The sequence below is a fragment of the Triturus cristatus genome, chromosome 3_1, assembly GCF_964204655.1.
Source record: "Triturus cristatus chromosome 3_1, aTriCri1.1, whole genome shotgun sequence".
In the NCBI taxonomy this organism is placed as follows: domain Eukaryota; kingdom Metazoa; phylum Chordata; class Amphibia; order Caudata; family Salamandridae; genus Triturus; species Triturus cristatus.
The window spans coordinates 363,184,033-363,209,431 of NC_140583.1; the positions used below are offsets into that span (position 1 = coordinate 363,184,033).

Here is a 25,399-nt window from a genome sequence, read left to right on the forward strand (position 1 = left end):
ATACAACAGTAACCTTCTACTACGGTTCTCTAGTGATCAGACTGCAGGATTATCTTTAGAACCTTGCCCTGCATGTGCTAAAACCTTAGAGACAGAAGAGCACATTCTTTTTTTTCTGTACAAAATACAAAAAGATCCGTAAAGATGGATATGAACGACCTGCTTAAACATTGGAGTTAGGCAACATCAGGTTGCCTACAGATCCTGAAAACTGATACCAAAGGACCAATAGTTTACGCGGTCAGCCTTTTCCTATTCTCGTTCTGGATCACACGGGAAAAGCTTCTGCATACCGATGGTGACGATTCTTAATTCTAAAAATTAAAACCCTATGATTCAAATTGATTTGCCACCTTAAATGAATTGTACGCTATAAGCAAAAACCTTTTTATTATTGTTACCCTAGTGTCATGCTCTTCAATTGTATGTTGTTTTATATGCCATTAGTTGATAAATGCTTTTAGAATTTTTAACTATGCACTTTTTTTTATGGTTTTTAGATATGTCTGATGATCTTTTCTTAATTGTTCAAATACTTTTAAAAACCAGTAGCATTCGTACTTGCATTTGTATACTTTGATGGTTTTAAAACAAACCGAATAAAGTTATTCGAACAGTTATTCGAACCTTACTGGGCTGTATAACTGGTCGTTGTTGTTAGACTTGGAGTCACTAGAACCGATCATACAAACTGTACATGCTGGGGACTCTGAAGTTCTTTCCAGGGACAGTGTTTTGGCCTTGAAAGAATTGGGCAGCTAGGAAGCCTCTGAGACACCTCCCTCAGCTAGCGCAGTTGTTTCAAATAAACCATAGTCAGGCACTTGCACACACTGCATTTTTCTTCTATACATTTTATTGAAAAACATTTTTAACAACAATAATTAACGGAGTTCTTGTAATGTATCATGAATACTTTGATAAATCTAATCAATTGTGTAGCCGCCTTATTTCTTCGTGTGGGTTATGTTTTGTTTTCGGTTTATTTTTGAAGAAATTGGGCTTGTTTTATGCTTTGGACCTCGCAACACTGCTCTGGCAGCAGCCACCACAGTCAGCGCTGTGCTGCCTGCTTTCTAGCTGCCGGGGGACCAGGTGCTGTCCAGACCCTCCGCGTCACCTTTCCCCGCGCACCGATCCCGCCACGATCGGTGGGAAACACCTCCCTGTCCGGGAGGAAGGCCGGAGTTGCCTTGCCGTGATGTCCCCGCGGGCAGCCAGGGCACCTTTCCAGCTTTCGAGGTGTGCGGCGGTGGAGGAGGCCTAGTCCCCCCTGCAGCGGCAGCTCTCCACCCCTCCTTCCTTTTCCAGCAGCAGCAATGATGGCCCAGGAGCCCGAGCAGCACCAGATGCCCACCATGGGGCCAGGGGCAGCGCTGCCAGCCCTGGTGCCTGGGCTTCCTGAGACCGAGGCTAGTGCTCTACAACACAAGATCAGGAACTCCATTTGGTAAGAACCGCCTGTTTACTGCAGACTTCACCCATTCATTGCATATGGGGAGGAGGAGCGGGGTTCAGCGGTTGTCATTATTTTACTATCCACAGAAACGGCTCTGGCTACACATGCTAAATATTCTAGGTTTCCTTTTCAATCAAAATCTGAAAGATATGAAAAGCATCCTGAAGATTAATTTTAGTAAATTTTTTAGGGCATCTCTTTACATTCACGAACGCTTGCTAGCTTTATTGTGGACATAACCCCGTTTTTTGGTTGATTTATATGCTAAAGGGTAATCTGTAGTGCGAACTCATGTTGTATGTTACAAAGTTTAAGTTTGAACATATACAGCAAGAAAAATAACGCCTTTGGTGAAAGACCACCATCTCAAGAAACAATCTGGGTGAGGAATGTGTGCTAGAAACGTATTATATGTTGTACCCATCTGCAATGTAGGGGCGTGTTGTATACCACTACACACTACACTACTTTGTGTGATGTTGAGGTCACAATATGAAAACATACATCTGTGGATGAAAGCCACCCTATGCAGAAATGTGATCTCTCTCTCTCTCTCTCATATTTATTTATTTTAAACGTGGTGCTGTTAAGGGCAGATATTTGGGGATTGGAGGGGGGGGGGGCGGCGGCTAGACCCAGCCCCTCTTTGCTCGTCACCTCCCCAGGTCACCGGTATATTGTTCTAGCATTGCATCATTTTGACAGCAAGGTATTGGGTATAAGAGCTGCCTCACCTCGCAGTATTTACATGTATTGTTTATGTAGCGCCTAACTGCGTGGGCGGTCAAGCGCTTAGTTTTAAAGTACTGTCATTATTATCATGAACCCTGGCATGTGTTTACAGGCGTGCCTACTTCTTGCAGGCGTGGTCTCGTAGCGACGGATGTGGGTAAAATCGTGCCCCAAAAGTGCCAAATTCTGTGGTGAAAATGGGCAGCTCACACATGTTCGTGAGGGGAGTGAAGGAAGATGAGGGCGGGTGATAGGGAAGGCGTAGGGATGGTCGCCAATGATAAACACGTTGATGCCGTCTGCCGTGATCGAGCATCGAGTGTACAGTGGAAAAAATATAATGCCAAGCAGAGGGAAGCTGCATCTGCGAGGGCCAGCAGGGGGACGTTATTTCTTCTCCCTGGTTGCTTGAAGGCGGCGACTGTAGGTGTAGTGTATTGGAGATCTTGTGGAGGAAAATACTATCATCCGCGTAGAGAGAGGGCGAAAACCCGCACTGTCTGTCAGTCTGCAGGATTAGGTGCTGCTGCATCTCTGGGTGTTGTCTTTTTTTCTACCTCTGATATGCTTTGTTTATGTTAAAGCCGATTTTACTGTACCAGGCTTGCCAATTTGCATTTTCTACCGAATAATCCGACGAGAACGTCTTTGAAGGGTGACAGTAACTGGTTTATTCCAATTCATCGCCTGAATTCACCGGGGTTTTAGCGCTATAAAACAACAACACGCATGCCTATTTTTGGAACGAGCTATCTTCCAATGACCGTTGAAAAACACCCATGAATGCCGTTTGTGTAATGAACAAGCATGGTCCTGGGGATATTTGGCTTCAGCAATGTGTTTCCATTTAGCTGCCCCCCTTTCTGACTGCCATTTAGGTCTGTGTGCACTGGGGGTGTGTGAGCCCATTTTAGAGCAATAACAAAGGTGGTGTGATGTGCAGAAATGTGCTGAATGGTTGATGCTCTTGTGCGTTTGCGGCTCAGTCACCAGGTTGGAGTCTGGTGGGAGGGGGGGACCTGTGATTGATGGACAACATCATCCCACCCCTTCATATATTTATTACACATCTCGAAACACTGACTGCAGCAATCTTTCTCAGGGAGATCGAGAAAAATGGATTAAATGTCGCCACTTGTAGAGCAGAGCTTTTCTATTTTTGAATCCGTATAGCGTTTTCTCCTCTTTTGTTCATTTTGAGAAATCAGGTGGAGAGGCTGTTTACATGACATTCGGATTTGATGTCATGTCAGAGTTCTAGACAAAATGGCTACTTCCCGATTAGGCTTATGGAAATGTGAGAATTGAGTTTTTTAACGTAGAGTATTTTACTGAGATTTTCACCCATCCATAGTAGAGTTGCTGGCCAAGTGATACAATTAAGTGATAAACACGTGGATTACAGTTTATTATCTACATTGATAGTGCTTGTTTAACGTCCATCCCACCATTCCGGACATTCATGTACCAGACAACTTTTAACACTTCGCTTTTTGCTCTATATTGTCCTCAGTTTCTTTCAGATGCAGCATTTTCAGTGGACTTTTTGGCCATGTGTAAAAGCGTGCAACGCCATTGTGCTGACTACGTAAATAGATTTTTTGTGTCATTTTAGTTCTCGTACTAGCCAAGAGCATTTTACTTTTAATAAAAATGTATATACTATTCATACCTATTTACACACAGGGACTTTATGTCCATCGGTTTGCTGCAGTGTCATTCACATTTTCCTTCCGCCCACCACAGCATGGGGCATAGGGTCAAGTCACTTCAGCCATTGGCTTACCTGGCTGCGAGTGTCTGCATTCTGCTCTGGCACAATGTGCAAATCAACGCCAATACAAATCACCTTCACTGCAAGGGACTACTGCTGCAGTGTCTGTTTTATATTAAAATATATAGGTATTTTTTTTTATTTTGGCCTGTGCATATTTTACTAAGTCGAGAGCTTGGCAGCTCTCGACTCATGTCGTGTGTCTCAATATAAAAATAAATCGCAAACCAAATAAGCATTGGAAAAACCAAAAGGATTGTCATCCAACATGATACATTTAGCTTTGCCAGTGCTTGTTATATTTTTCTGGTGGCGCTCCCTTTTTCAGGTGGAAGCCTGATTAAAAAAGTGAAATGGTAAGATTTCAATGTCTCTTAAAATAGTTCAGTTTGTTAAGTGTACACTGCAGAGGTATGGAGTGTCCTGGTCATAACTTTGAATACAATACATATTTTCTGAATGACAAAGATGTTAGTTTCCAACCTGCATTGTATTTATATTACAAACAGAAACAGAGAGCTGAGTAAAATACATAGTAAGTGTAAAACGGGCATCAAAAGCACAACGTATTCCCAGTTTTCCGAAGACAAGGAGCACAATGCAGATGAATATCCACATGGTATGGGAAGACAGATCCTTGACTGGACCATGTTTGGGCAATGGTTTATGCAGCCTGGTCTCCATAATACGTTTTTGGTATAGTTGTACTTGCCTGGCTTTTGAAAGCGACAACAAGAAGGTACAGTTAGCTAGATCTTCTTATTGTCTGTTGTATGGAAACAAAGTACTATATCACAAATTCCAATGGGGGCAGAAAAAGGAACCAAATACGGTTCCTGCAGTGATTACTCTCAGAGGTCTCGTTAGGGGTCCTCGGTCCATAATTCGCTAATTCACATGTGTGGATGCAAACTGGGCTTCATCATTCATGGTAGCTAGTAGAGGAATACTTTGCACCCATTCTTAAATAAGACTTTAGCTCCCTTGTCGTGAATGGTCAACTATTTTGTTTTATTTGTTTAATACAATTTTATTGATGCTGTTAAATTTTATAGAGATCGTTCTGAAAAATTCACTGTCAAAAATCGGTATTTTTCAACAGGATCAAAAATGAAATAAAACTTAACCAGCTTATCCTAGATCACATCAGTCTTTCAAATAATTATTTATAATTCTATTGACGATTTTATTTAGGAATCGGCACTTGTATAACAACTGAAGTGGATGGAGGAGAAATAAGTGAGAGGAGGAAATTCCAGAAGCCCAATAAAATGTTCACACCGTAGGGCAATTTAAGATTCTCTATTTTATTATTATTTGATGCTGTTAACTTATAAAATTTGACATGGTCAAGTTCCAGAGGGTTTCAGACATTGCCTTCCTGCTCTTGCACACATTTGGTAGTTGTATATCAATAAATCGGGGGCTTTTAAAGCACGCTACTCACCCGTGAGGGTCTCAAGGTGCTGGGGGGGGGGGGGGGGGGAGGGAGGAGGGGGGAGGGAGGAGGCAGCTACGGGTCAGCCGAAAAGGCAGGTTTTGAGGCTTTTCCTGAAGGTGTGCAGGGTAGGGGAGTGTCTGATGTTGACTGGGGGTTGTTCCAGTCCTTGGCCGCGATGTAGGAAAAGGCTCTTCCACCTGCTCTGGCTCTGCGGATGTGCTGGCTCTCTGCTAGGGCGAGGTAAGCGGAGCGGAGGTTTCTTTTGGGTACGTGGAAAGATACTCTTTTGTTGAGGTATTTGGGTCCGATGTTGTGGAGGGATTTGTTGGTGTGGGTGAGTAGCTTGAAGGTTAGTGTCTTTTCGACAGGAAGCTAGTGGAGGTCTCGCAGGTGCTGGGTCATGTGCTCATGTTGTGGGGTGCCGATGACGAGTCTGCCTGCAGTGTTCTGGCTGGTCTGGAGTTTGTGTAGCAGGTATTTGTTAATTCCAGCGTAGAGGGCATTACCGTAGTCCAATCTGCTGGTTATGAGTGCGTGGGTGATGGTCTTTCTGGGGGGATCCACTTGAAAGTACTGTGGAGGGAGTTGAAGCAGATATAGGCAACAGCGTTGATCTGGCGAGTCATGGTGAGGGAGGAGTCTAGAATGGTTCCCAGGTTTAGGGCGTGGTCTGTGGTGGGGGGTGTATTTCCGAGGGCGGAGGGCCACCAGGTGTTGTCCCATGCAGTGGGGCATGGTCCGAGGACGAGGACCTCTGTCTTCTCTGAGTTGAGGTTTAGGCAGTTGTTGCTCATCCAGGCTGCAACGTCTTTCATTCCTTCCTGAAAGCTGAGTTTGGTGTCTTTGGGGTTTTTCGTAAGGGAGAGGATGAACTGGGTGTCGGTGTAGGATATTATACTGAGCATGGGGCTGAGCAGTTGATCTCTGTGGATTCGGAGAAGAAGGGTGGGAGTCTGATCCTTTGGGTTCTGCTGGCGAGAAAGGAGCGGCTCCAGTCGACGCGGTCCCCCGTATGCCCAGATTGTGGAGTCTGTCTGCAAGAGTGCGGTGGGAGGCGGTGTCGAAGGCTGCTGAGAGGTCTAACAGAATGAGGGCTGTGGTGTGGCCCTGGTCGAGTAGGGAGCGGATGTGGTCGGTGGCGGCAAGGAGGGCAGTCTCTGTGCTGTAGTTACTGCGGAATCCGGACTAGGAGGAGTTGAGGATGGCGTTATCTTCGATGAAGGTGGTCAGCTGGGCGTTGATGAATTTCTTGGTGATCTTGGCTCTGAAGGGAAGGAGAGTGATGGGCCGGTAGTTTTTCAGGTCCGTTGGGTCAGTCGAGGGTTTCTTGAGGAGGGGCTTGACCTCTGCCTGCTTCCAAACGTTGGGGATGGTGCCGGATTCGAAGGAGGCGTTGATGGTGCAGTGTAGTTCGGGTGCTATGACGGCGGCAGCAGCTTTGTGGAAGATGTGTGGTGGGCAGGGGTCTGTGGTGGATACTGATTGGGTGCCCATCATGGTTGTGGTGGTGTCTTCGGTGGTGACGTGTGTCCAGGTGGTGATGGCGGGCTGGCTGTAGTTGCCAGAGGGGAGGGTGGTTTCTGGAGTCTGTTAGCTGAAGTTCTTGTAAAGGGCCTTGATTTTCAAGTGGAAGCAGGAGCGAAGCTTGTCGCAGAGGTCCTGAGACGGCGGAGCGTGGATGAGGGTGGAGTTAAGGTGCTCCTCTGGCCTTGCTCCAATTCCTTCATGGCGGGCGCGGGGCAGGCTTGTGTGAATTGGTGGTGTTGAAGGAGAAATGTACGCAGTGGTGGTCTGTCCAGAGGGGCTGCAAGGTGTGGCTGAAGTGGATGTTGGTCCCTCCTGAGAAAATGGGGTTGAGGATGTGTCCGGCCTTGTGGGTGGGGGTGGTGACGAGTTGCTTCAATCCGAGGTTGGCGAGGTTATCCAGGAGGGCGGTGGAGTCGCTGCAGTTGTCGAGGTCGAAGTTCAGATCTCCGATGAGTATGAGTATTTTGTCCATGGAGGCGATGGTGTGGGGTGCGATGAGGTTGTCAATGGTGGTGGTGAAAGAAGCACGAGGTCCAGGGTGCCTGTAAGCGAGGGTGCAGCCTAGTGGTTCTGGGGCTGGTCTGGTGGTCATTGTAGGTGAGGGAGTTGCTCGTGCTGGAGGTGGAGAGTCAGAGGGAGCTCTTGTGTACGATGGCGAGTCCTCCTCCTGGGCGGTGGGGGTGGGGGGTCCTTCCTCTGGATCTTATATCCATCGGGAATGGCGGTGAATATGTCGGGGGCGGAGGCTGCGTTTGTCTAGGTTTCCGTGAAGAAGGTGACATCTGGCGAGAGTATGTCGAGGAGGTCCCAGATCTCTACCGTGTCTGTGTAGGGAGTGCACGTTGAGGAAAATGCACTTCAGGGCTTCGATGGTGCGTGGGTCCGACGTGGATGCGGTGGGGGTCCTGTGGGTGGTAAAGGATTGTCGGCAGTGTCGGCAGGAGAACTGGCTGTGGGTGGTGTTCGGTGTTGACCACTGGCAGTTGTTGTTCCTTCCGGGGTCAAGTGCGAGGAGGGCAGTGGAGTTGTAGCAGTGGGAGGTCGGAGATCCAGGGTTCCTGGCGCTGGTTGCGGGCATGTCGCGGACGGGCGCAGACTGGGTTGCCTTTGGTGTGGCTGCGGAACGGCCACCATTAAATAGGGAAGTGGGGAGAGAAGTGCAGCTGGGTGACGGGAGCTGGAACCAGCAGAGGGGATGGGCCGTGGGGGTAGTAGCAGCGGGAAAAGGGCACTGAGAGCAACGGGCACAGGAAAACAAGGAACAGGCCAAAATCGGCCAGGTGCAGACAATATAAAATTAATACACAGGCCCTTTAACAAGACAGTGAAGAGGATACACGGGCACAATAACGAAACAATGAAGAGGATAGAAGGAAGACAGAAAACAGGCACAGAAAACAGCACAAACACAGAGACAGACAACAGCAGATCATCAGAAGAGCAAGGCTCTCCGACTGGACCACCAGGGATGAGGCGCAGGTAGGAGCCTGCGGGTAGAGGAGGGCCTCAAACACCTACCTGCGCAGGAGCAGCAGCCGCAGCACAACAGCAGAGCTGCTGGGGGAGAGAGCAGGTCTCTGACCAGGAGGTCCGACGTCTAGCTCCTAAGCTAGAGGTATAGCGCTAACCAAGATGAAATGCACGAGAGTGCCGTATAGTGTAAAAGCGGTAGAAAGTAATTGGAGGTTTTAGGGTTCTTAGTGTTGATTTGGACTGGTACCGTGTTGTAGTGTTCTTTAAAGAAGTGTATCTTCGGGTCTTTCCTAAATTGGATCACTTTGAAGCAGTCCTAGTGTTTATGGGGAATGTTGATCCAGAGCCCTGAAACATAGATTGAGGATGGCCATTTCTCTGTTAAACTTTTTAGCACTTTACCTCCAGTCGAATGCTATCCTATTATAGCAGATAACAAACTTGTTAGTCAGATTGGCAGTGGTGCCAGTTTGGATAGATTTGCAGTTTATGCAGCTAGTTTTGAAGTTAGCGTGGACCACCAAAGGGGGCTTAGTTGGCATGATAATTTTTCTTGAGTGTTTGTGAGGTGTGCAGTGGAGTATAGAATGTCCTTATGAGGGGCTAATGTGTGGTCTAGAGACAGGGGAATGGCATCATTGAGACGCAAGAGCATGTGTGCTTTCAAACTAGTTCTGAAGTCTTTTTTTTGTTGCACTTTCTTTAATAGTGAAAGCTGGTATAAGGCCATCTTGGTTTTCTTGGTGATGTGTTCCTTGAGGGTGAGGTTGGAGTCCAGGCTGAATCTGAGTGACGTGGAGGTAGATCTGTGACTATCCTGCTGCAGAGGCAGGTTAAAACTAGTGTTTTGCTGAACAGCAGGTATTCTCTTCTGGTGAGGTAACCTTTCAGTTTGATGCTACATGTCCTGATATTGATGAACCAGGCTTCGAAAACTCATAAAAAGTTTACTAGACCTGAAGGTCTAGTAATTTGAATAATCTACTCAACCTAACTGTGATGTACTTGACCCGTAAACTGGTCTTGAAATTGTGTGAACCTAAGCAAATATTTTATTTTACAAAGCCAACTTTTTCTTCATTATCACATTTGAGAGCACCTTCAAATAAGCAAGTGTAGCATTTCTGCTGTACAAAAAAAACCTCTTTTGTTTGATGGAATAGACTAAATGTTTGCTCCATGTATAATAAGAATCTAGCCCACATATAGGGTATACATTCACTAGTAAATGCATTGCTAGCAGGGTAGGAGTGTTTCTCAGTTTATATTTAAAAACTCACTTTTGTGGCCTACTGTCTTGAGCGGTCGACCTTGAAGCTGGCGAGCCAGTTTTTTATTTTTTTATGATTAATTCTTTTTGTTATTAAACAAAACTGACATCCATACAGATCACTTCCTATGCGGGAGTCAATACACAAATCAAACATTATACATGTATAGACAAATCGAATACACAGTGACAAATACAAGCTGTTTAGGGGGACATGAGCTGGTCATCCACATTTAAAGGTGCTGCTGGGGTGCAAATGTCTCCCCTGTACGTGTTCCTGGGGAGCCAGTTTTGAGTCTACGCAGGGATGCTCAACATCCTGTGATTTTGGGTACATCCCTTAATCTCCTGGTGCCTAACAAAATGAATGTGTCCGTATCTAATGCAACTGGTGCTCTAATACCTTCGGGTGGAGTACACGCTATATAACCAACCCTCCGCCCCCAAAAGTTGCACCATATATAGAGAATGTAGGGATTGCAATTTCCTGATTGCGATTCTTTTCTAATCGTAATTAGGAAATCACAAGTCCTAATGTCCAAAAATCTGGAAACTGGAAATAGCGATTCCTAATGGGCTTGCAATAGACCTACCTCATGAATATTAATGAGGTAGGTTGCAGTTTGTGACCCATTTGGAATTGCAAAGATGATGGCATGCTGGGGTCAGCACACAATCATGTCTGCGATTGCTTTTTAATAAAGCAATCTTTTTTTTTTTTTTTTTTAATGTAACCCGTTTTCCTAAAAGAATACAGGATGTGTTGAAAAAGGAAAAAATGGAACGTTTCAAGTTACATTTTTAAGAGTAGGCAGTTGTCTAAGGGACCACTGCCTGCTCTTACAAAATATTTGTAAATGGGGAGGTGTCCCATATGGACCGCTTCCGGTTTGCTAATTGTTACCACCACCCTTGAGAAGTCGGTAAAAAATTAATATTTTGGGACCGTAATTTGGTAACAAATATTTAAAAATACCAATTCAAATTGGTATTAGGAAGGAACGCCCTAAACATACCCCTTCCAAACACCGATTTGCAAACCCAAATTACGATTCGATAACAGGTTATCGAACCACAGTTTGGCTATTGTACCTTTTTAAAAAAAATCTTTTTTGCAGTTGCAAATGACCTGATTATGTAAATAAGCTGTTTGCGACCTCAAAAAAGGTTTTGTTAATGTCTTCCTATATTACTAAAGCATGATGTGGTAGAAGACTGTCATTTACAGACAGTAAATTTCCCATGGAAATGGGCTAAAACTATATAGTGTATAAAAAACCTGTGAAAATAGGATTCCAGCAGACATATTCAGCATTTTCACATCACCAAATAAAGAATTCTGATTTGTGTTCATCCTATTAAATTATGTTTTTCATCACACACAATTATAAAAATTGAGCTTCTTAACTACAGAAATGTATTTTGAAATGTTTGTACAGTTCTATTTTTAGCTATTTAAATGTTGTGTTAGAAAAAAAACCAGACATTCTAAAGCCTTTCATTTCACACTATTTGCACAGCATGTCAGGCAGTTAGTTCACTTTTCTAAATACTGGCACTCTGCAGTCATAGAAAGAAAAGTCTTTGTAAGAAGATGTAAACTGAACTCTGACCTCTGTCTCCAAACACAAAGCAAATGTGACAAGATAAAAACAAGATTTTAAGGCTTCTTTATTACCCCTTCACTTTATAAGTGAACAGAACACCTGTTTCTTATCAGCCCACCAGAACTGGCGAGTAGGCCCTAAATATAGTTTGCTGTGATAAAATCTGATTCGCCATAGTGAGCGGGCGGGTAGATGTTTTGAGGCTGGATGACATTCAGGCAGCGTTTGAGGTGTAATGCTGGGGAGACCTTGAAGTAGAGTGGTGTATCATTGGCATATTGTTGGATTTGGATGCTGTTGTTGGTGATCCATTTGAGGTTACTGTTCAAGTCTATATGGAGTGGGATGGTCAAAGTTAGCTGAGATATTCATTAATATCAGTAGACAGGAGTCCGCTTTATGTACCATCAGAGTGGTGCCATCTATGATTTGTACTAGAGACAGCTTGGTACTCCAGTGTGATTTAAAACTGTTATGGTAGTTGGACAGGAGATGGTTGGCATTGATGTGATCTTGAGTTTTGCGCAGACTGCTCTTTCAATGGTGTTAATGATGAAAGGTATCTTCACATGTTTTGCCTTCTGTTTTCACGCATGTTTTGTCTTTGAAATACATCATAGCCCAAGTTTTCTGGTACATCATAAATTGTGGTGTCGTGCTTGCAGTGTTCCCTTGCTTTGTGACGATTCACCAAGTCATTATTAATATTTCTGGTGTTTTCGCACTTACTGGTGATGTTGCTCAAAACGTTGACCCGAAAAGTACTATTCTTGGCACGTTTGAAAAGCATGGTTTTCAAAGCACCTTCTACTCTGTGACGGAGCCAACCACAGCGAGAATCTAATAATCTGTAAACGTTGTTTCTAGAGCCAACAATATTTTTTTTTACTACAACATACTGTCTGTTAGATACCGGTTGCCAGTTTAAAGACCTATCTCTGTAGTTCTAATTTCTGTGTTGTACTGATTCCGCTTATCATATTTCCTGACATGTTAACCAACATATTTCTTCTCTAGCTGTGTGTATCTAGTCACACCAGCTTCTGTGATTTGAAATTCTTCTTTGAAAAAATTAAAATACCTAAAGTGCTGCATCACTTTTTATTTGTTCTAGTGTTTCAACCAATCAATAGATTTATGCATTTTATTTACTTGTTTTTATATAATGACTCGTGCCTTGTCTTGATATTCGTGTTCTAAAATGGTTATCTGCCACTTGGGTGTGTCAATGGAACTTTCTTTTGATAATGGGAAAGGTTTCAAACAATTTACCTTATTCTTCCTTTCTATTTTCAGCTTATCTGTCAGCGCTATTTGATTTATAGCGTAGTATTTTAGTGGGTGGCCTTGCTTTAGCAGACAACAGGATCCATCTCCTATGACTTGTTCTACTCTGTCTTCCCTTAGTGATCTAGCGGGGGCATCCCTACTTTGTTAGAAGTACCCTCGCCTTTAGGGCTAGTTGGTGGCATGATTTATCAATGGATCATCATCCAGGGTACCGTGTGTACCTTAGTGGGCCCAGCAATAAAAAATAACAACGCCCTTTGTGTGTTTTCTTGGGATGTGATCTGGGATTAAAATTGCCTTTAGGAATTCAGTGTATTCGTATCCTTTATACCTTTCTGGATCCTTTTGGTAAGATTAAAACTGCTAGTTCGATGTATATAGAGTTACATCAACAAAGTTTTACATTTTTTATCCAGTTATTTAATGCCTGAAGGTCAAATAGCTATCTTTAGGACTATTACAAATAATAGTTCCTTTGTACTGCTTCTTAATTTAACTTTTTATTTCTGTGAATCTTCCAATATTTTGTGCTGGTTCTCCTTCATACTTGCATGTCATGTTTACAAACCAACTGCTTATTCTCGTCTGCTGGTAAATTTATCTAAATTTATACTCAATCCCCATAGAGCCAGAATCTGCATGGATGCGGATAGGTCCTGGGGAGGTGTGCACTCATGACGAATGTGTGACTACTGGGCACGTCCACCTCCAAGGCATCTCTGATATCCCCTCCCTCTTTTCCCCAGAAGACCCCTGAAAACCATTATTTTAAGCTAATAAATGTCCATCTGCCAGCCTCCCCTTGGTGAGTGAAGTGAGAGAAAAGTTCGTTTCTGTTGTATACACAGTAAGTTCTTCATTAAAAAGTAAAATACTTTCATTTATAGTTAATTTCTTAAAAACATCTACATTGATGTGCCCAGGCGACGCAAAATAAACAGCAAGTGCTGGCATTAGCGAATGCCAAAATGGCCATCAGTGTGTCATTGTGCCTACGTACGCATGGGCTACCATCTTGGAATGGGTTGTCCATTAATTAAAAGCCGTTCCTAAATTGACTCCGATGCATGTGCATGCGACGTGATCACAGACAGCCATTTTGTGATTTATTTTTTATTTACTGTTCCAACATAGTGTTCCAAAATAATGTTCCAAAATTAGAGATTTATAACAGTAAAAAAAAAAAAGTCGGAGAGAGGGAGAGAGAGAGAGAGAGAGAGAGAGGGAGAGAGGGAGATGGAGAGGTTGACCGATAGTACTGTGCAGATGTCAGGCCCTTGTAAGAAAAAAAGTGTGGTGTGTGTATGTGTGTGTGTGTGTGTGTGTATGTATGTGCGCGGTGTACGTATACATATATACAGGACTGGGAATCAACTGATGAGGGTAGTAAATAAAGTGACCTGGAAGAATGGGTGCTGGATGAAGGAAAATTGTTACTCACGCCCTCAAGGGGTTTTTGGGTTGCCCTTGTTTGTTTATATTAGGATATAGAAAACAAGCATTGACAAAGCCAATAGGTCATGCTTATGCGAGAGCTGTTGGCTTTGTCAAAGTCTTTTAGCCATGTTGTACAACAGTGCACCTATTGTGCAGGCAGCATGGCTAAAAGTTTAGGAAAAAAGCATTATGACATGGGCAGCACTGGCTGCGTCATAGCCCTTTTTTTAGGGCTTCTGGGGGTGAGGAAGGGACAAGCAACAGTGGTGGAGGGGCATCGAGGAGAGAGGAGGACAGAGGTACAGGGCAAGAAATGATGGGTGACGGGGAAGCAAAAACGAGGAACCCTCCTGCATGCTGTCCTGTCCTTGTGTGTATGTCTTATGTAGATACCAATTAACTCGACGAGTAGGTTTACTGTCACATTTGGTTATTTTCAGCTCCAGGCACCAGCTGATTGAAACATTCTTTGGATTTAAAGCAGGCTGAGACCATATATTTTCCGGTGGGTATGCCAGGTCGAGAATGGAGGCCGGCTTAAGTTCTGTTTTTACTGATTAGAGTAGTAATTCAAACCCCTTTTTTTGATTTCTTTTTTAGATTACATTGGTCCTGATGAGAACCTCATAATGCTAGAGGTTTGAAACGCGTAGACCAGTCGACCAGTCGGTCCTTTACACACTCCATATATAAAAAGTCCTGCCCTTGAAGTTTTCTTTGGGTTCAAAAGTGTCTATTAAGAAATTAACTGTCTTAAAAAGCCTAACACGGATAAACTATCTGTGTTCAATAAGGAGTAGTTGTGTTAGGACCTTTCAGTTTAGTGAAGTATGAGTCAGTTGTTTTGTGTATGAATGGATTGGCCAAGTATGGTAGAAGATTGAATGTTTAATGTGTCTAGGGTGCGGTTAATGTCTTTGATTGTTATTCATATTGTGTATATATATATGTTTGCACCAGGAATGTCTGTCTTTATCACACAATTAAATAATGTTTAAAACAAACAAATAAAAAACTTTTTGAAGAATAGGCAATTCCTAAAGCCCTATCTTTTGTGTTTCAATTCATGAAAGTTTTTTCAAAACAGTTGGTTATCCTAATCAAATCCAGATAGGACTATGTGTTTTGTTCTTTAGTATTTCGGGCTCAGTCCTGCTGGTTTTTTGAGCCAAAGCCCTGTGTTGGTTTATAGCTTGTTGTGCGGGCGCAGGCTCGCGAGGCTGTTCTTGCGGTAGAAGTAAGTCTTTCACCACGTAATTGTGACAACGGGTGTTGTTTAGAGACAAGTGCGTTGTGTGTTGATTATATGTTTGTTTATTGTTGTTTCATTGATTGTTTTATGTACAAACACATGTGTCACTTCACCTTACGAGTAAGTTAGACGATGGCAGAAAAAGATGCCTTCGCTTACAGTGAGGAACATATTCAGAACTTGATCCGGGCACCCCCCGTTTTCGCCTCAGCCACCTTGAGTGCCACTGCAAAAACTCAGAACGAATCTGACAAACTTATTCGATTACGTAAAAAACAAATCAGGACAGACCTACACGGTCATTTTCTATTACAACATCTCAAAGAAGGAACAATTCCAACAGGGTTACAAATACGAAATATTCCAGTCGTGTTTATTGACGACCCGATATATAAGAAAGGCTACAGCTGCATTGAGACTAAATGTAGTCGGGACTTAATGGTGTTGACTGTGGAAACAGCTCATAGGTTGTCACTGCTACAGCTACAAGAAATAGCCGACTTGGAAACTGAAGTTCGTAACAACCAAAGCCTTACCGACGCCAAAACATTACTTGAAAAAGTAGAAAAGGAGATATCTGAGTTTAAAGACTACACGGTCATCCAAAAAAGCAACAAGTTCGAAGCGGACAAAAAGAACTTCTCTTTGGAATCCACATACCCGTACCTAAACAAAGATTTTTATAGTAACAACGATTCGAGAAATTATTTACAAAACTATAGAGGACGTTCAAGAAAGAAATTCATCACTTTCTCTGACACAACATCTTCATCCTCGGGGGGTGAGTCGGAGGACAATACAACGACAAACATAAATCCAAGGTTAAAACAACAAAACCAAGACCAACAAATCAATCAAGGGTCGCATTTTTTAGCCCGAGGCCAGCGGCAGGGCAGAGGCCGCTTACGTTATTCACAGCCATGGGAAATGAGAACCCGACGTCAATACTACAGGAGTTAGCTCCGTCACCTGTGTTCAATTTGTCAGAAAAAATCTTGACAGGAGCGGAATTGTCTGTCCTATCAAAAGGACTTGGATTCGTTCCATCCCGGCAAACGGACTTTGTAAAACTGAAGTTGGAAATAATCGAATTCTGCCGGAAACTGCGGCTTAAAATATTTTTTCAGGACACCCCAGAAACCTCCTCAATAGAGACAACAGGCTTGAAGAGAAAATCCGTATTCTGTCCATGTGGCCCAAAAATCCCTAAAGAGATTAACACTTTTGAAAAGACCATTCTTTCAGGGATACAAACGATGGAAAAAAAGAAGAACTTCATCAAATACAATCTGGCCAAACAAGAAAAAGACGCCTTGCTGGCACTTAAAAATGACAGGTCGGTGGTAGTCAAACAAGCTGACAAAGGAGGTGCAGTGGTTATTTGGGACCTTAATAAATACAAAAAAGAAGCGCTACGTCAACTAGAGGACGTTAGTTGCTACCGTAAAATAGCAAGGGACCCAACCAAGGAGCTACAAATCCAACTTTTTCAAATCATCGAGGAAGGTCATACACAAGGATTCGTTGGCCCAAAGGAGAGAATTTTTTTACAAAACAAGAATCCTAGGATACCAGTCTTTTATGTTATACCAAAACTACATAAAAGCGAAACGGACCCCCCTGGTAGACCAATCGTCTCAGGGTGTGAGTCGCTCATTGAACCAGTTGCACAATATATTGATTTCTTTCTGAAACCTTTCATTAACGACATTCCAGCCCACTTGAAAGACACCACAGCTTTCTTGAACCGAATAACAACAGTACAATTTGATAATAAAAATCAACTAATGGTTACTCTAGACGTGGTGTCACTTTACACTCAGATTCCCCAAGACCAAGCACTAGAGACTCTAACATGGTTCCTTGAGAACAGAGAACGACCAGTCCAGGTACCGTCGGATTTCATTCTGAAGCTTGCAAAATTTGCATTATCGAAAAATTATTTTTCGTTTGACTCAGATTTTTTCTTTCAAATCAAAGGCGTGGCGATGGGGTGTCCTTTCGCCCCAGAGCTAGCGGTGCTTTTTATGGGACTATACGAAAAGAATTTCATTTACGACAATAATCCTTATTCGGCTAATATCTCCAACTATATGAGATATATAGACGATATCTTCCTAATTTGGACTGGATCCCAACAACAATTGGACGAATTCGTAGGATGGCTCAATGAGCGCACGAGAGACATCAAATTTAACTGCACGGCTTCAGACAAAACAATAACATTTTTAGATGTACAAGTAGAAAACATATCAGGACAACTAGAGACCACACTCTTCAGGAAGCCTACCGATCGGAATAAGGCATTGCATTACACCAGCAATCATCCCCGGAGCTTAAAACAGAATTTACCGTATGGACAGTTCCTGCGGATTCGCAGAAATTGTTCACGGAAAGAGGAATATTTTTCACACGCCAACAAACTTAAAGACCGACTTCTTGAAAGAGGATATCCACGAAGACTACTCAAACATTCCCTAAAAAGAGCTTGGTGGACACCAAGGGAAACTTTATTGGTGAGCAAAAAGAGGAATACGGCCAACAGACCTGTTTGTGTCACCACATTCTGCCCCAATTCACATCAAATTCGCAAACTAGTCCTGTCGAATTGGCATCTGATCGACGGTCTACATAATGACTTTTCTACACCACCCCTATTTGCATTCAAAAAAGAAAAAAGTATAGCCAACTTCATTGTAAGAGCAGCTTTGCCCAAACAACAGTCCCCTACATTGAGAGGGCTACTAGCCCTGCCTCCAATCGTCGGGCATCACAGATGCGGGTCCTGCATCTGTTGTGATCAAACTGTGGAAGGTGATACGTTCACCTTCAGTAACATCTATTGGAAACATGAGGCCTTCACCAACTGTAGAACGAAAAATGTGATTTATGCAGTCACATGCCCATGTCCCAAATTGTACATAGGTAAGACCACACAGGAAGTACGACAACGCATCACTCAACACAAATCAAGGATCCGACGTAAAGTTGAAAACGCACCATTGGTGAGTCATTGGACCATACTGAAACACCGCGAGGAAGACCTAAAGTGGACAGTTTTGTCCAAAATTGAGCTAGATCCGCGAGGGGGGGACTTAGACAGTCGCCTGAGCCAAAAGGAGTCATTCCTAATTATGAAATTTAATACCACGACCAACGGCCTTAACGAAATAGCTGAGATATATAGACCACTCACGACGTGAGTGTGATCTGTATACTTGTGACATTTCGTCCAACCGGGTCACCAAATTCCTTTAAAGTTATTCGTCCTCTTGGGTATTCCCTTCAATATAAGTTCTTTTTTACAAAAAAGCAGTCCACCAAGTTGGTTCCATATTGGTTTATTCAGAATTTCTTATACCTCTCGTGACGAGCACAGCATATAACCTTGAACCAAGTTTTCGTCCAAAAACTCTATGTTAAACTTCATTTCCCATGGTCACCATGGAAAGAACTACAAATCCCACGATTCCTGGGCATGCGCTTCACCTTTCTTCAAAAGATCGAAAATTCACTTCCTGGTTACGGATTCAACCCCCGGTTCCTGTTTATGGCTTCGTTGGACGGTGGGAACGACGTAAAGACATCGTTACCAGGTAGGAGACGAACCACCGGTTCCCCGTGAAGGGGAAGCTTTTAATCACGTCTCAGCGCTATAGAACATGAGCCAAGCGCAACTGACACCGACTTCGCTTGTCGTTACAGCCTCTTTTGGTAGAAGCATTCACAGCCCGACCACGATGAAAAAATCAAAGGGAACATATGCCCGCCATACTCGTTGACCAGCTAAAATCGCAGGGTGAGCAACCCTCCTGCATGCTGTCCTGTCCTTGTGTGTATGTCTTATGTAGATACCAATTAACTCGACGAGTAGGTTTACTGTCACATTTGGTTATTTTCAGCTCCAGGCACCAGCTGATTGAAACATTCTTTGGATTTAAAGCAGGCTGAGACCATATATTTTCCGGTGGGTATGCCAGGTCGAGAATGGAGGCCGGCTTAAGTTCTGTTTTTACTGATTAGAGTAGTAATTCAAACCCCTTTTTTTGATTTCTTTTTTAGATTACATTGGTCCTGACGAGAACCTCATAATGCTAGAGGTTTGAAACGCGTAGACCAGTCGACCAGTCGGTCCTTTACACACTCCATATATAAAAAGTCCTGCCCTTGAAGTTTTCTTTGGGTTCAAAAGTGTCTATTAAGAAATTAACTGTCTTAAAAAGCCTAACACGGATAAACTATCTGTGTTCAACAAGGAGTAGTTGTGTTAGGACCTTTCAGTTTAGTGAAGTATGAGTCAGTTGTTTTGTGTATGAATGGATTGGCCAAGTATGGTAGAAGATTGAATGTTTAATGTGTCTAGGGTGCGGTTAATGTCTTTGATTGTTATTCATATTGTGTATATATATATGTTTGCACCAGGAATGTCTGTCTTTATCACACAATTAAATAATGTTTAAAACAAACAAATAAAAAACTTTTTGAAGAATAGGCAATTCCTAAAGCCCTATCTTTTGTGTTTCAATTCATGAAAGTTTTTTCAAAACAGTTGGTTATCCTAATCAAATCCAGATAGGACTATGTGTTTTGTTCTTTAGGGTAAGTGGCAGGGCAGGAGGAATAGGCAAAGCAATAAAGTGTGAGTGGACGAGGCAATCATTGATGATTAAGCAACAATATGGGGAGGTGGACGGGGCAAGTAACAATGACAAGGTAACAACGCAAAAGGTGGAGAGGGATGGGACAACAACAACGTGGTGCAGGATGAGGGGAGGACGGGCGACAACCTAAAAACACATGGACTCTTAGTGAGTTCTGCCAGTGGACGCAATAAGTACATGGGGCCAGAAAGCGCGAGCAGGGAAGGACTCTCACAAAGAAAGGAAACCGTACTAGGGCTATGCTCCAGGAGAAGAGAAAAGCACACAAAGAGCAAGTAAATCTGGACCACGCTAACCAAACAGGAGGCATCAAATAAGAATGACTTGAAGCCAACCAGTGGTAAGTGTTGTGGGTTAGGAGCACCAAATAAAGATCTCACATCAAGTAGTTTTTTGTAGACGACGTTAATTCCAATACAGGACCCACGACCACTTCCCTGCATAATAGCCCATCAAGTGACTGCCAAAGCTTACATTATAGAACATTCCTTTAAGAAATGTTACATTCTACTAATTTCTAAAGCCTAAGCAATGTTAATGGTATAACACACAAAAGAAATACAAGTACCTTACATACTACATTATCCCCCCTTTATCAAACAAATGAAAACAAAAACCTTTATAAACCAATACTTTAATAAGTGACATAATCCTTAAATCTAACAGAAGCAGACAACTCTTCGAACACGATTAGATCCACCTATTTCTCCAGCTCCAGAAGCAGACGGAACTGCAGCTTAAATTTCAACTCCAGCTGCAGATGAACAATCTCTACCGCCAAGCAAATCTAACCGGCATTTCATCACATTTTCTGTATGCTGTCTCTCTGAATGGCAACCACCCTTCTTTATCATACTCTCACACATCCTTGGTAAGGAACTTTTCACCAATGATTCTAGCTTGTTCTTTACTCACCTTGATCACAGCATTCTTGTTCCCTCTCCGCTTCTCTTCAAGCAACACACCCAATTCAAACACCTTCACAACGCGGGTTCTGCCAGTCTAGATTCACCTTTTCACAACTTTTTAAAAAATTTTTTTTAACCAAAACCCAATCACCAGGAATCAAACATTTCTCTTTCACACCTTTCGCTCGCAGATTTGCTCTATATCCACATTCCCACAACGTTGTCCTAATCTGTCTTCCAACCATGCAAGCTTTGACAAATCAAAAAGGTTTTCTACCTCTCAGTAAAACAATAGGAGCAACGTCAGTGGTACTAGATGGAATAGTATTGTAACTCCACACTTTCTGCAGTAAATATTTAGCTCCATTCAAATTATTAGAAACTGCAATCCTTCTTTAAGCATGCGGTTCGCCTTTCAACTAAATCATTGAAGGAAGGGCTATTTAGAGAAACTCTTAACATGCTTGACGTCCCATGAGTTAAGAAAATCGGAATTTGTTTACGAAATGAAATGAGCTCCATTATTGGAAACCAGTTTAGAACCCTCCAGATGAAATATATGTTCAAGAAATTTAATAGCATTTAAGGAATTAACTGTTGTCACTAACGCTAAATACAACCATTTTGAAAAATAGTCCATAGCAACAATGTGGTATCTATTTCAGTTGCCTAACATATTGTATGGACCAGCGTAATCAAGTCCTATTTTTTTCCCAGGCTCCTCTCGGCCAGTCAGCTGGACACAGTGGAAAGTTTCCAGTGATTATCTGAGCATAAACATTCCCTCCAGCTCTCAACATATTTCTTAACCTGCACATCAATGCCTGGCCACCAGTAACACTGCTTAATCTTCTTAAATGTGGCAAATATTCCTAAGTGTCCAATGTGCACCAAATACATTATTTTATCCTTTAAACCAAGTAGTGGGACAAAAACGTCTTGTCTAACAACGTCATTGACAAGAGATAGTTCAGAAGAAACTTGTGAAAAGACCCTCAATTCCAAACTTATACTTCTATCATGGCCATTCCTTCACTAGATGTTTCTTAACTAGTTTCAATACATCAACTTTGCTGCAACATAAATTCCACTCCGTTTCAGCAATACGAAACTGAGCAGTAGCATTCTTAACAGTCATGACACCTTCATCCTCCTTAAACATAATTCATCATCCTTCACAGTCCGGTGAGACAAACAGTTCGCCTTGATATTTTTGCCACCAGAAGTATATAACATTTCAAATTTGAATTCCTGGAGTCTTGGCAGTAACCTAATCAAATGAACACACAAGGGACGCCCTCTCAATTGTGTTGTATTTCTTCTCAGCTACACTCTGTATCCTAAAGGCAAATGCAATGTTTTTTTTTCCTTGTACAAACTGGATAAGTACAGCACCCAAACACTTGGCGCTGGCATCAGCTATGATAAAACGTTTTGCTCCTTGTGTGAAAGGCCTAATGGCAAATGCGTTAACAATTAAATCCTTGATACCATCAAAAGCCAATTGAGCTTCATTTGACCACACATTTCACATTCTTTTTTAATAAACTCCTTAAAGTTTGTGCTGTCCATGTATAGCCCAAATCAAGCGAGATATTCAATAAGACCTAAGAATGTTAGGAGAGTATCTTTGTCCTCAGGAATAGGTGCTGCACTAATGGCTTTTCAACGGCTACGGTTTTATTCCATCAGGTGACAAGTTATTCGTCAGAAAATCAACATTGCTTTCCATGAACTTACATTTTACTTGATTAACTGTCATACCGTATTTCTCTAGCCTCTTCATGACAATGTCCAAAAGTTCCAAATGATGAGGAACATCATCAGAATGTATAAGTGTGTTGTCTTGAAATGTCTGAATATGGTCAATGCTCACAGCGGATGCAAGCACAAACTGTAAACATTTGTACATGCACGCACTGAATTCTTACTAAGTGGTATCTGGTGGTAGGCAGACCGTAGAGATATGGTTCAAAATACTTTACTAGAACCGAATTTTGCAAGCATATCCTGAATTTTCGGGAGCGGGTGACAGTTAACTAAAATATTTCCGTTCAAAACAATCAAATCCGCACATGAACGGATCTCGCTAGTTTTCTTCTATGCAATTACAGTAGCGGAAACCCAATCAATGACTCAACAAGAGTAATAATTCCTTGGGTGCACATGTTATCTAATAACTCCTTCAATTCTACACGCACAGACAATGGTCCAGGTCTGACTTTTTAGACTACAGGAGATAAATTAGTCTTCAGTATTTGTAGAATGTTCGAAACCTTTAATAACACTTACTTTCTCACTTAATACATGGGAATATTTTCTTAAGTGTGTCGAGTGTCTTCTCTTCTAATCTGTCATAGAGTATACTGGTTCACTGAAATCTGGTTTGAGGATGATCCCTAAATTTGCTTGATCCTGCCACCCCAAAATATCACGTCCGTCTTGGCTATGTAAATGTTCATAAAAATGCTTTCACCTTTGAACACAATAACCTCATTAAAATATCCCTTCATACCTTACATACTGCAGTGAGCGGGCTCTGTTGCCCCTACAAGTTAATAAAATACCTTGGAAGCACAGTTCATGCGCTATCTGTCAAAAAAGTGTGTAATGTAAAAAAAACAAAAAAACATGTTGGACAGGGGAGCAACAGGGGGAAAAGTAGAAAGAGCAATTGGGCAAGTTTGTCAGAAGAGCAAACGGATAGGGGTGTCAGACCAAGGAAAGAGGCGCATTTCATGGAGTACTGACAAGGGAAGAAAAACGTTCCTGCAAGTCAGCAGTGGATGGATACAACTCAGCCAATCCGAATACTGACATTTTCCTGGGCCCGACAAATATAAGAATAATGAGGAAAGATATCAAATCAAAAGCAGAGACCTGACTTAGACAAATTGTATGCAAAGGACAGACTCAAATCACACCCTAGATATATGTAATGTATTGGAAACAATATATTACCTATAGCTTAAGCTATCTGTGAGACCTTAAATCTCTAGCTTTATCTTTTGTGTTGTGGTAAGATTTTATTTTTCAAACTTTACAAATGCACAGAATAGGAATAGTATAGGCACTAGAAGTGCAAACGTCTCTCTCATACAAAACAGGTACAATACAACAGCAGCAGTGCAAGTTTCCTGCATCCAGAGCATCGGCAGTAGCAATGCAAGCGTGTCTGAAACAGAATAGGTATAGTACTGAGCAACAGCACAGGGATAGATGCAGTGGCGGCTCGCATAGGGTGTGCTGTGGGGCGTCGAGGGGCAGGGTGGGGGCTAGTAAACTCAGACATACGATGGAACAGAGGTTAGCTTTCCTCCGTTCCGTCGTATGTCCGAGTTTAATACCCCCCCTCTCTGCCCCACCTCCGCCCCGTCCAGCAGCACGCCCCATGCGAGCCCCAACTGGACAGATTTGCACAGCAAACACCAATGTCGTCTTACTTTGGATCGATTGGAAACAAAGCTGTAATGGGGAAAACCTAGATGGGTCATGCTTCAAAAAGATTGAGTCATAAGTGGCCATGATACAACCATTAGTGTAATAAAAATAGGAAAGTGTCCTTCCAGCACAATGGTAGGGACCCGGCCGCAATATAGAAGACTAAGCGGTGCCAGTGGTTGGTGTGTATGATGTCAGCGATGCAGCAGGACAGACTTATTTTCTCGACTATGAAGAATCAATGGTTGGGGTGGAAGAAAACTAAAAGGAGCTCTTCTTCTTTTTTTTTTGGTTTTTTTTTTTGTTTTTTAACTGTTTGTCACCAAATGCCTCCTTATTTAGTTGTCTAAAACATGTTTTCCTTCAAGCAGTAGGCAGAGAAAATATACTTGTGTTTAGTTCTCATTAAATCCCCACTTAAGCTAGCCACTAGCATGCCACCCAAGCCTGATTTAATGCTGCTTTACACATATTACTCATTTATAAGTCTTGAAAAGTTAAATTTAGCGTAGGTAGGATTGAAGAATGGATGGAATGCCAGCTGTGATTTATTATTGGTCACCATAGCGGCAGTGGTCCGTTTCCTATCTTGGAACAATCATTTATATTAATGCAGTGAGAATTTCAAGCAATCTCTTCTGAGCCATCTCTTTTAAAACATTATTGAGTTGTAGATAATTAGAAAATGTATAAACAAAGTATAGAATTGGCTTAGGGTATTTATATAGCAGTTGGAGGTGATGTATTTGGAGGTGTAAGTTCCCTTTCAGGGTGGAAGTGATGTAAGATGAAGATTGTATGTGTTGTTGTTTCGAGAGCATAGGTGGTAGGTTTAGTATAGCTAGGGTAGATGGTTTTGTCGGGGTCCAAGTGTGTAGTGGTGTATGTGGTGGGTTGGTGGAATAAACCAAATGAAAAATTATATGCAGGCGACAGCCATGCAAAGGTATGGAAGTTCTTCATTGTCACCTGGGCAGGCAATGGGGACAAGCATCATGTGTCGCTGGTGTTTAGGTAGCAATGTAGATGTTGGTGTAATTGTGTAGTAGTTGTGTGAGTATGGCGGGCTGAAGGATTTTTTAATGTATTTTATAAAAAAAAGCTTGTCCACAAAAGTAACATACAGT

The 25,399-nt window shown here is 42.5% G+C and overlaps 1 protein-coding gene across 2 annotated transcripts in view; it reads left to right on the forward strand.

The window, feature by feature from the left end:
- The first annotated feature begins 990 nt into the window (after positions 1-990).
- RFX7 (regulatory factor X7) overlaps positions 991-25,399 on the forward strand; it is a 472,709-nt gene continuing 448,300 nt past the window's right edge. Inside the window, exon 1 of one of the 2 annotated variants that reach the window (XM_085644129.1) lies at positions 991-1,450. In XM_085644129.1, coding sequence (XP_085500255.1) covers positions 1,320-1,450 — 131 coding nt within the window. In that variant the 5' untranslated portion in view covers positions 991-1,319. The remainder of the gene's footprint in view (positions 1,451-25,399) is intronic. The other variant, XM_085644130.1, reaches the window with a different exon arrangement.